The 12,224-nt window shown below is 48.4% G+C and overlaps 1 protein-coding gene across 2 annotated transcripts in view; it reads left to right on the top strand.

The window, feature by feature from the left end:
• The window catches only part of FAM3B (FAM3 metabolism regulating signaling molecule B), a 41,489-nt gene that overhangs the window by 28,618 nt on the left and 647 nt on the right, over positions 1-12,224 (top strand). For both annotated transcript variants that reach the window (XM_019420394.2, XM_019420393.2), the window contains 4 exons: positions 4,509-4,567; positions 5,548-5,598; positions 6,627-6,714; positions 7,845-7,977. In XM_019420394.2, the coding sequence (XP_019275939.2) occupies positions 4,509-4,567; positions 5,548-5,598; positions 6,627-6,714; positions 7,845-7,977 (331 nt within the window). The remainder of the gene's footprint in view (positions 1-4,508; positions 4,568-5,547; positions 5,599-6,626; positions 6,715-7,844; positions 7,978-12,224) is intronic.

Genomic DNA, 12,224 nt, shown 5'->3' with positions numbered 1-12,224 from the left:
AGTGGGGGAGGGGCAGAGAGAGAGGGAGACACAGAATCCAAAGCAGGCTCCAGGCTCCTAGCGGTCGGCACAGAGCCTGACATGGGGCTCAAACTCACAGACCGTGAGATCATGACCTGAGCTGAAGTTGGACGCTTAACCGATGGAGCCACCCAGGCACCTCTATTTTTTTAATGTTTAATTTTTTAATTAAATTAATTAATTTTAATTAATTTTTTAATTTTTTTAATGTTTGTTTATGAGACAGAGACAGAGCATGAGCAGGGGAGGGGCAGAGGGAGAGGGAGACACAGAATCCAAAGCAGGCTCTAGGCTCCGAGCTGTCAGCACAGAGCCCGATGCAGGGCTCGAACCCACAGACTGTGAGACGGTGACCTGAGCCGAAGTCGGACGCTCAGCCAACTGAGCCAGCCAGTGTCCCTTCTGCATCTCTTGAAGTGATTATATAGTTTGTCTTTTTTAGTCTGCTAATATGGCAAATTACATTTTTGAATATTAAGCCAACCTTGCATTTCTGAGGTGAGTCCCACTTGCTTGTGATATATCATCCTTTTTCTATATTGTTGGGTTCAATTGGCTAAAATTCTGTTAAAAATTTTTGTATATGCATTCATGAGAGATACTGGTCTATGGTTTTCTTCTTATTTTTTTTTCTGGTTTTGGTATCAGGGTGGAGTATATTGGTGAGTATTCTCTCCTTTTCAATATTCTGAGAGAGTTTGTACAAAATTGGTATTATTTCTTTAAGGATTTGGTGCAGTTCCCCAGTGAAGCCTTGAGCGGTGTGCCTAAGCCTCGTTGGCTGTTCCCGTGGTTTTAAGTTGTTTGAGTGAGTTATTACAGAGCTACTCAAGTTATCTGTTTTTTCTCAAGAAGCCCCATTATTTTGGTGCATAAAGAAAAACCCCATTGCTTTTCCTTACACTACAACCGATACTCTGAGTGCATCCGTACCCAATGTGTGGTGGGTTTTTCCCAACATCAAGCAATTATCTGCCACCCCAGCTGGGTGGTCTATGATTCAACTCGATTCTGACCCTGTCTACTCGAAGATGGCCTCAGACTCCACAGCTTAAGGGCTTAGTCTCACAAGACTCTCTCCCCCCACACTTCAGATGCAATCACAAGTCCCAGATTGTTACTATGCTTCTGACTGACTGGCTATAAATCCGAGTTCCCGTGACCTCCTCCTTGGGTTTCGTTATTTGCTAGAATGGCTCACAGAACTCAGAGCAACACATTTACTGGTTGGTTATAAAAGAATATGATAAGGAATACACACATCTACGTAAATACACTCACACATAAGTGTACTCATACGTGTATATATACCTATATGTAAAACACAGGCGTAAACATATATTAATCATACACATGCAATTTGCTTATTTTTGACATAAAAACACACTGGAAGAGTAAATCAGAAACTAAGAAAAATTAATGGAAATGAGAACAGGGGATGAGGAGAACAAAGTGGAGGATGTAGGGAAGATTTCTTTGGGTGTAATTTTATTTTGTGCACATAACGGTGATTTTTTGAACCGCATAAATGTATTGCATATTCAAAAATGAAATACAATCCAAAGAAAAACAAAAGAAATTCTAGAATTGAAAACAGGCTGAAATAGGTCCACTGGGACATCAAATGTGTAATATAATTACACATCTCCTTGTGCACATGTGCATATACTTCAGTTGGATATTGTTTTAGGGGGTCGCACAGCTACCCTCAACTTCAGTGATATTCTAGGGGGACTAGTAAGACTCAGTAACAGCTAATACTTATAGATAAGGTTTATTACAACAAAAGATACAGAACAAAAGCTTCTGTGTTTTCTGGTGGTGGGGAACTGTCTCAGTGTATGTTGAAGTATCTTTATTTCATCTTCATTGTTGAAAGATGTTTGTTCCAGGTTGTGTTTCAAACCCATCCAGATACCATTCCATTGTCTTCCGGCTTCCATTGTTTCTCATGAGAGTCAGCTAACAACTGAATTGCTAATCCTGTGAAAGTAACAGCCTTCTTTTCCCTCTCCTATTATCTGTATGATTTTTCCTTGTCTTTGGTTTTCAGCACTTATACCCTGCTGTGTCTGTTATTATTGCTGTATTCTCTTTGGTGTTCATTGTGCTTCTTTTTTTTTAATTTTTTTTAACTTTTATTTATTTTTGAGACAGAGAGAGATAGAACATGAGTGGGGAAGGGGCAGAGAGAGAGGGAGACACAGAATCTGAAACAGGCTCCAGGCTCTGAGCCATCAGTATAGAGCCCGGCGTGGGCTTGAACTCACAGACTGCGAGATCATGACCTGAGCCGAAGTTGGATGCTCAACCGACTGAGCCACCCAGGCGCCCCTCATTGTGCTTCTTAAATATGTGTGAATTGAAGGCTTTCATACATCTAACAAATTCTCGGACGTTGCATCTTCTTCTCCATTAACCTTCTGTTCCTATGAGACTCCTAACGAAACATATGTCAGATCTTATTATTTATTATATTCTCTATAGCCTTCAGTCTATTTTGTATTTTCCATCCTTGTATCTCTCTGGTTTTCCTTGTAGACAGAGCTCTTTTCCTCTGAACTGTCATTCAGTTCACCGGTTCTTCTGTGCCTAATCTGCTGTTAAACCCCTCTGTTAACTACCGATTGTTAAGCAATTTTAGTTTTAGAGCTTCATTTTACTCTTCTTCTAATCTTCATGTCAGTTTTTGTAGTTTCCAGTTCAAAAATTTCATTTATTGTCTATATTATATCTATATCTATATTATATTATCTATATCTATATTATATCTATATTATCTATAATATCTATATTGTTTCATTTATTATCTTCTTTATCGTAAAGTCTGTTGGGCAATCTGTTTGGAACCCTCACACATCGTCACTATTCTCTATTATTTTCTCCTGTCTCATCGACACTTGTTTACGTTGGCATCTCTCCTTATGTGCCAGGTGACATTTGATAGTGTGACAGACCATGCGTTTGAGAAGTTGTGGTGATTTTTTCTTAATTAAGGCATTAGATGATATATTCTTCTGGGGATTTGTGTTTGCTTATACCAAGGACTTGGAACCATTAGCAGAATAGAATGATCTGAATAAGTGCTAAGGATTGAGACTTGGTGGGGGCGGGGGTCACCCAGTTGACTTAAAATTTGGAGGCAGCTATTCAAGTTCTGATCTATTTCTGGTTCATTCTTGTTTTTAAGAGTCATCTGTTTTTGATCCCAACCCAAAGAAGATGAAGGATTTGACATGACCTTCCGTTTGGTGGGCCCAACTTCCAACTTCTGTCCCACTAGCCTCACATGATTGTCAAAAGTGCTACTCTTCTTTTTTGACCCTTTTTCTGGAATTAGCAAATGCTCCTGAGGCAAAGTAGATTTACATGCTGAGCTCACCTGCTTGAAACTTAGTGTTCTCCCACGTCCTGGCTTTGGAACTCTTCACTTCCTTGTTAGGTCTCCAGTACAGTCAAGTAGATACACTCTTCAAGTCCCATTTTTAAATTTTTCTCTCTGAGACGTTAGGTTCAGGTGACCCCACTTTCCATGATCACAAATGGAAGTTTCTCTTTCTTTTTCAAGATACTATAGAATATTCTCAAAAATTGTCAAAAAGCTCTGCCTCCTAAAAGGACTTAGCCTGGAAAGCCCCCAGGAGAGTTTTGGTAAACATGTCAAGAGCAACATATTATAGTGCCATATTCACTGCTCCCAAGCATGGGAAAAGGAGGGAAACTTCCAGCTTCTTTTTGTGACTGTATCGCTGATTATAAAACTTGACAGAGGGTATATGCACACACACACACACACACACACACACACACACACACACACACACACTTCCAGGATCTTCAGTAATAGATACCATCTCCAGGAAGGTCAGTCTTCTTACTGGTTTTAGGGCACAATTCATTTGAAGTTGACATTTCCTATTCTCCCATTTAAAAGTGAAAATTAAGTGACGTGATCTAAGGCATTTCTTTGAGGAGGTAAGCTGGGTTCCGTTTTGTGGCTGGATAAAAGGGTCATCAAGAGTCAAGCAAAGCCTCCGTCAGTACGAGGACAGAGGGTGTATACGTGGGTACCAGCCTTGAGTTAGGTCCATTTCCAACTGACCCACCTCTTAGGACTTCATAGCTGTAAGATGGAAAAATGGATGGTGGTGAGATGGTCGAGGATTCAGTGAAACAATATTTGTCAAGAGTCTGCGCTACACAAATACTTGATTTTCCTCTTCCTGGCCATTTGTCTGGATTGTAAGATGAAAGGCAGTTTCCAGGTTTTCTGAGGGACCGAGTCTGTGGAAACTTGGAGGTGGGTATGTGCGGAGCGAGTATGGGGGTGACTTTCAAGGGCGCTGGGCCAAGGCCGGTGCGGATCTGTGACGGGATGGTAAGCACCAATGGCAGTGTCTCTGTCGAGAGAAGATTTTATGGAACAGGGAGGGCTACTCATTGCTTAATAAGAAAGGGACTCTGACTGACCCTTATTTATATTTCAGGCTTATAGGAGAAAAGACTGGAAATGTTGGAAGAGGAATAAATATTGCCATTGTCAACTGTGAGTTATTAAATGTTTTCTTTCAAACTTCTCTAAAAGCTCCCATGATTGGGTTTTCAAAGATACCTTGGGTTTTTTATGATTTTTGCACACGATCTAGTCTAGGCTTATATCTGAATGCGTTTTTAAATTATTGGGTTATTTTTATAATGCCTCACTGTCCAGATTATTTGTGGTTTCTACAAAAAAAAAATGGGGGGGGGCTCCTGGCTGGCTCAGTCAGAGGAGTGTGCAACTCTTGACCTCAGGGTCGTGAGTTCGAGCTCCATGTTGGGTGTAGAGTTTGCTAAAAATAAATAAACTTTTTTAAAAAGTCAAATATAAATAGGCTTTTAAAAACCAAAAAAAATAAAAAGGGCCCACAGAAGGCAGGGTTAAAACCAGCTAAGCATGCTGTGGGGGCACAGACCGGTCTGGCGTTGCTCTTGGATTCCTACGAGCCCTGCAGAGGGTGGCACCAGCAGCCAGTCCCCACCTCTGTGAGAAAATGCCACTTGGGCCTCAGGGGAAGCCGAGCTTGGCATCCTCGTAGAGCTGGGAAAGACATCCTGTCACGATTGCCACTGGGGGCCCATGACCGTGAGAACTGTTGCAGACTTGGGGAATGGGTTTTGTGTGTGTCCTGTGCCTGACAGCAAGCTGAGCACGCGGTCCCCTGATCGCGGGGCTGTGGGAACCAGAGAAAATGTGCCCGCTCTGGGAATCCAGCTGGGAAATTAAAATATGAAGCAGAGAGGGCTGAGGTGGGTACCCCAGTGTTTGTGTGGGAGAGGTGGGTGTGGCAGGAAAGGGTAGGGTCCACCTAACTGAAAGCAGACAGGAGGAAAGTTCTAGAACAGCTGTTCAGCCATGACCTGACCTGCCCACAGCAGCCATGCTTCCTGGAAAGAGGAATGTGTCGTTTTGAGCACCGTGGTGCCACAAATGCATCCCGGGGTCCAGTGAACTTTCTTTTAAAAACTGTTTCTTTTTATTTTTAGATATGACTGGGAAAGTGACGGCAACACAGTATTTTGATATGTTTGAAGGAGGTAAGAAAACTCTTCCTATGAAAATTAAAATGAATTCTAAACATTAAGATTAAAAAGAAAACACAGATAAAAATGTCAAACATTCTTATTTTGTCTACTAAAAACGTTCCAGAAGCTCATGTGAATATTCTAGAACACTCTTACACAAGCCCTCCTTGTCTCTAACTGGATTCATATGGTGAAGTTTGAAGGTGTTGTCTAGAAAATGTCTTCTCTGATCACGCTTGTCCTGGATCTTTTCTTCTGTTCCTTCATCAGATAATGGGAAAGAGAAAACATTCTTTTAAAATCAGATATGTGTAAAATAATGTGATTAGCCTCCATCCCTGAACAGCATCATTATCCCTATCCTGTTCATGGTGTCCCGCTGGGCTAGGCACACACATCCCTGGGATGCACTGGACTTGACCGCAGTGGTCAGTCAGGATATAGCAGCCCCTTATATTTTTATTGAACAGTGAAGCTTATTAAAAACAAGTCTTTATAAGGACAACAGAGAAATTAAGAGATGGCTGGATGCACCTGTTGGGCGCTATGCATTTTTACTCTGTAAGTAACGGAAGCGTCACTGTAAATGACAAGCCCCCATGGTGAAACCACGGGGGCTTGAGATTAGCCCTTCCTGTTCTTCCCGCAAGACCTACCATGCCCTGTCTGGTCAGCACATCTGATTTCTCACCCCCATTCTGCATATGAGTGTCCTGGGGCCACTCTGCTGTCAGATGGTTCCTCTCGGGTCAGGGCTTCATTAGTCATTGCAGAGAACGGGCCACATGTGCTGCGGTCTCAAGGTCGAGTCATAGAATCTTAAGGAGCCACCCGTGCCCCTCACCTCTGCTGGTTGCTCCGTGGAGCCCAGCGGGCCGCTCACTCGTGGACCAGGAGTACCATTCACGTGGTCGTGGGAGGAGCTCCAGGAACCGGAAGATTCCGAGCAAACACAGCAGCTAAGAGCAGAGGAGGCTCAGCGTCCGGGGCCAGTGGACCGGGAAGACCCTAAAACTGATTGATTTGCCTTGACCCAACAGATAACTCCGGACAGATGATAAACTTTATTCAGAGCGCACCGTCAAAGTCGTTGATTTTCATGGTGACCCACGATGATGGAGCCAGCAGGTGAGCGTGTACAGATTTGTCGCAGCAGCAGGGGGGAAGCCAGCTGGCAGAGAGCGCCAGGCCAGCAACAGGGCCCCTGAAGAGCATCCTGTAGGAAAGAACACAAATCCAAAGGGCAGGATGCTTTCTTAAGGAGCCTCTGACAAAGCAGCCTGTGTTCCTAAAAAACCCGTGAGTAGCCAGGCGAGTAAGTCAGTACTAGAAGCTAAAGGATCTTTCCAGGTAGCAAGACCGAGCCACCACTGACCACAACTAGCACAGGAAAGCTAACACTTGGCCCAAAAAAGCTTAAACCCAGGGCTGGACTTACAGAAATAGGAAAGGGAGTTGAGAAAATTCTCTGTAGGAGCACCAATAGAATGAAAAAGACACACCCACACACGCACAGTACTTTCCGTAGGGAGAGGTCCATCCGGCTCCGCGTTTCTCGCAATTCTGGGTAAACGCGTGCACCTTCGCTGCCAGACTTCCAAGGACCTCCAAGTGCTTCTGTGCGCTGCGTTTCCAAGGTGGTTCCCGAACCCAGCATTCCCAGCTTTATGTGACCTCAGCCCTTATTTTTAATAGAGTATCTTACCAGACTGAAGTTATCTGGTGCACACGTGGAAAAATTCCGACTTCGCTCCCTCGGGGAAACTCTGAGCTCATTGTTTTGTTTTGTTTTTTTCCTTTCCTTGCTGCCTTCCTTCCTCTGCTTACTCGAAATTTGCACGCTTTTACGATGGTTGGCCTTGTTTTCCATTTTTTGTTTTCTTTTTTGATACTGACCTTTGTGAAAATGAAAGGGACCATTCTGACCTTTGCTTTCATCTTTCAGCAACTTCTGTCTGCTTATTTTGTGGTCAGGAAACAGGAGGGACAGCAGAGCCCAATGGTTACGTTGGCTGGATGCGAGGACGTGACTGCACCCCAAGACACAGGGCTTTTGAGAATCGAGAGTTAAAACTGTGCGTCCCACACTGGTCTTAAGGAGTCCCTGATGCTGTCACGTGTTTAGAAATCCGATATCCTCCCGCTGTTTACATCAGGAGGAGGTAGATTGCTTTAGAAGCCCCTTTCCCAGGACAAAGAGGGGTGACCCTCTGGTGTCTCCACATGCGACCTTCACACGCCCTCCCTTCTCCCCCCAGGTTGAAGGAGGACGCCAAGAAGGTCATAGAAGGACTCGGAAGTAAACACATCAGGAACATACAGTTCAGGTCGAGCTGGGTATTTCTCACAGCCAAAGACCTTCAACTTCCCGAAGAAATTCAGAGAGAAAGTGTAAGTGTTTTTCAAAGGTCCTTTCCCACAAATGGTCCGTAGAGCCCGCTCTGTGATTTGAAAGGCTGTGGGTTGGTTACGGCCGCTTACCTCCGAGACATTCCTGCGCCAGGCCGGCCGCGTGGGCTCGTGGCCTGGGACTCTGCATTCCCAAGTCCGGGAAGAATCACGGGGAGGTGTTCGAGATGCCCTTCTAGGTGAAAGAGCCCATCGCACAGTGTGGGTAACCCTTTTCACGTTACACCGTGAAAAGGCGCGCGACTCAAGTTCACCCTGCCCAAGCCTGTTTAAAAGTCGAGGACGCTTGAGACTCCGCAGTCCGGGACAAGCCTCTCTGTCCTTCGCCTCGGCCGTGAGGCCCGTAGCCACGCCAGTCTGGGGACTCACCCAGCCTGTGCACGAGATGGGCTTAAAGCAGCGGGTGCCAGACACACCCTGGATGAATGCAGCCTTCATCGGTGTTGTGGCCAGAAGTCCACGCGTCATCGAGTCCCCCCCACCGTGTCCTCTTTGTGGAGGGAGAGCAAAGACCGAAAGAATAAGGTTTCTAACGCAGGAAGTCGGTCGCCTGTGAAACTTCCAACGGAGCATCGGCACCTGTCCTGGGGGTCACAAGCGGGCGCCCCTGGGGACCGTCACACAGCCCCTTGCAGAGTCGCCGCTCGCTGGGACACACGACAGCTTCTGGACAGGAAGGGTTAGCGGCATCGAGTGAGGGCCCCAGCTGCTCCTGCGCAGGAGAGGCGCCTCCTTTCGAGGAGCCGGAGACTCCAAGGAGGCAGTGGGCGTCTGGAGGCCGTTGTAAGAGGCTGCTTCCGACTTCAGGCCAGGTGCCCTCCTGGCGCCCTCTGGTGTGGTGACGGGTCTGGGAAGGGAGACACGCAGAAACAGACAGCAGGGGGGTCTCTCCTCGTTCGCAGGACCACCCTGGCTGGAGAGGGGGGCTGGGAGAGGTGGGGCTTCAGTGTGGCCACACAACCAGGTAACTCGCGACCAGCTCCCAAGGGAAGGCCCTCGGCTTCTCTGATGCCCTCCGCCGTAGCACTCTGGAGGCTGGGCAGTCGGGGTTATTTTAGCACGCCTCTAAAAAAGCACGTTTCCCCTGGTAACTCTCAGGTTCTTTTACCGACAGGAAGCCAGCCTTGCAGAACACGTTAGGAGTGTTTACCCAGCACCCTAGTGTAGACTTCTTGTTACTAATGACTGGGTCCGGACACCCAGTGCCCTGCAGGGACCTCAGTGACTTGTCCTAATGAGAAGGGCGTTCCCTGGGCTCCGCGTGGTAGCGCTTGTCTGGGCCAGGGCCGCCTGGACCCACTCTGCTCCGTGAGGTGAGCTGAGCCAGGGGCCAGGCGCAGCCACATAAGGGTCCCTGGGGATTGAGTGGGAACAATGAGCAGAGAGCGACTTCCCGGAGCTTCCCCTGCCCCGCCACGTCGCACTCGTCCACCCCCAACCTGCCGTCCCCAACCTGAGTCTCTGTAAAACACTGATGCCCAGGCTGTATGCAGGCCAGCCGGACTGGAGTCTCAGGATGGGAGCTGGCTGGTGATTCTGACGCACAGGAAGGGTTGGACCCGTTGCCCTGATTTGCGCGGCAGGTTGGAGGCCCTTGCCCCAGCTCTCTTGCCCTGTGTCCTCCCCACCTGCCTGCCGCCCCCCTCTTCTCCACCAGCTCCCTCAGCCTCTCTGGGTGCCTGGCTCCACCCCCACGCCACCTGCCCCAGGTCAGGGACCCCAGCCAGAGCCCAAGCCGGGCCGCCTAGGGGCGCACTGCCCTTACCACCCCGCCCTCTGGTGCCTGAGTGGGTCCTCAGTATCAGAAAAGCCAGGCATGAGGCTTGAATCCCTTCTAACTCAACGTTAACATCTCAACAAACAGGTTCCCTACTAATGTTCAGCTAAGACACTTAAAATAAAACCTCATTTGAATTGCAAAGTAGCAGTGGCCCTTGCTCTCCAGCCTTCTCTGCAAGAAAAAGTTTCTGGAAGAGGAGGAATCAAGGAAAGAGCGGGTTTCCAAACGCAGTCCTGAGTTCAGAGAACCCATGTGTTTTGAAACGGTGGGGGGGGGGGGGGGCGGGGGGTGGGGTGGGGGGTCTCGAAGGGAATTTTGGGAAAACGCGTGTCTTCCCTGCATGGGAGGGTTGAAGATTTTTGCTGCAGTGGCTACAAGGGTATCCGGATGAGACCTGAACCCGTGAGCGGGTCTTGCGAGGGCTGTTAGAGCCGCGGCTTGGGGACACTCCAGGGGGTTTGCTCAGATGCCGGCGAGGCCCGAGCTGGGGGCCTCGTCTCACCCAGAGCTCGAGTCGGGTACTGTCGGGGGATTCACACGTCTTCCTGATTTGGATATGCGGTCTTGCTGCGTGGACTTCCCCGAGGGTGACGTCTGGCTGTGTGGGATGGGCCTCCGGAGCCCTGGGTGGCCCCCAGCCATTGTCACATCCAGCCCCCTGCTGTTTCCAGGGCACAGCCCAAGGGTCATTCCCGCGTTCGTTCGGAAGCCTCCACCAGCCCTCTACACACCAAACTGAATCTTAAAACGTAAGACGCTTGCTTTCTTCCGAGCTACCCAGGGAGGGATCCGTCCGTCATCGTTCCGCATCCCTGTGATATCTTACGGGGAGACTCGCGGCGTCCGGGACCTTGACGTCCTGCAGGCAGAGGAGGAGGATGTCCTTGAATTCCTTGCAGCAGGAACCCACCTAGGCAGCACCAACCTTGACTTCCAGGTGGAACAGCACCTCCACAGAAGGAGGAGTGGTGGCGTCTACGTCATGAACCTGAGGAGAACCGGGAGAAGCTTCTGCTGGCAGCTCGTGCCATTGTGGCCATTGAAAACCCGGCTGATGTCAGCATCCCTCTCACCCGGGAATCCCTGGCCAGCAAGCTGTGCTGCAGCTGGCCGCTTCGCTCCTGGAACCCTCCGGAAGCAGATCCAGGCGGTTACGGGTGGTGGTTACGGACCCCAGGGCTGACTACCAGCCTCCCAGGGAGGCATCTCATGTTAACCTGCTTCCCGTCGCTCTGTGCAGCCCCAACTCTCCTCTGCGCCGTGTGGACCGGTCACCATCCCATGCAACGCCAAGGGAGCTCACTCGGGGGGGACGCCGGCCTGGAAGGTTCTGCGCATGGGTGGCTGTGGGAACTTGTGCCTGATTTCCACTTCTACGGAGGCCTGAAGACATTGTAAGGGAAGAGCAGGCTGGAGGGGCTGTGACCAAAGAGGAATTTCAGGGTGAACGGGCTGCTCCGGCTCCTGAGGTCACACTGGCCTGAGGCGGGCAGGTGCCCTCTCTGCCTGTTTGGCACTTTACCACTGGAGACTGAGCAGTCAGCCTGTCGCTGAGGACTGGTCCACAGCTTCCCCTGCTCGGGCCACTGAATGGCTAGGAAGGACCCCTGATTCTATACTTTATTTATTTTTTTTATTAAAAAAATTTTTTTAACGTGTATTGATTTTTGAGAGACAGAGAGAGATAGAGCATGAGTAGGGGAGGGGCAGAGAGGGAGGGAGACACAGAATCCGAAGCAGGCCCCAGGCTCCGAGCTGTCAGCACAGAGCCCGACGCGGGGCTCGAACTCACACGCTGTGAGATCATGACCTGAGCCGAAGTCGGACGCTTAACCGACAGAGCCACCCGGGTGCCCCTGATTCTACATTTTCAATGTGAATTTTATCTTAGTAAATCTGTTCTATAAAAAAAGGAATGTAAAACCGGAATGAAACTCATGGAAAGTTACGGAAACTACAGTTCCATAACGATGCGTGTGATCCCTCCTGTGCTTTAGATTAAGGCGTTCCGTTATCTGTGAAAGGATCGAAGACGTGAAAAACTAAAGCCCATTCAGGATGCACATTTGCTGAGCAAGGGACTGTACAGTTTCCCTGGAAAACGTACAGTCCTACTCCCAGAGAATTGGAAAGTAGGCATTCGAGCTATGCTGTCCAATAAGGCAGCTCCTGGCCAAATTTGCATTTACATTTACATTTATTTAAATTAAATAGAATTTAGGGGTGCCTGGGTGGCTCAGCGTGTTAAGCATTGGACTCTTGATTTCTCGCGGTTCATGAGGTCGAGCCCCACACCAGGCTCTGCACTGATGGCCCAGAGCCTGCTTGGGATCCTCTCTCTCTCTCCCTGTGTCTCTCTGCCCCTCCCCGACTCGCACACACGTGTGCACACTCTCTCTTTCTCTCCCCAAATAAATAAACATTTTTGAAAAAGTAAAAAAAAAAAAAT

This window comes from Panthera pardus, unplaced genomic scaffold (genome assembly GCF_024362965.1).
Source record: "Panthera pardus isolate Hobbes unplaced genomic scaffold, ASM2436296v1 HiC_scaffold_16, whole genome shotgun sequence".
Lineage (NCBI taxonomy): Eukaryota > Metazoa > Chordata > Mammalia > Carnivora > Felidae > Panthera > Panthera pardus.
This window is presented reverse-complemented; position numbering and strand designations above follow the sequence as displayed.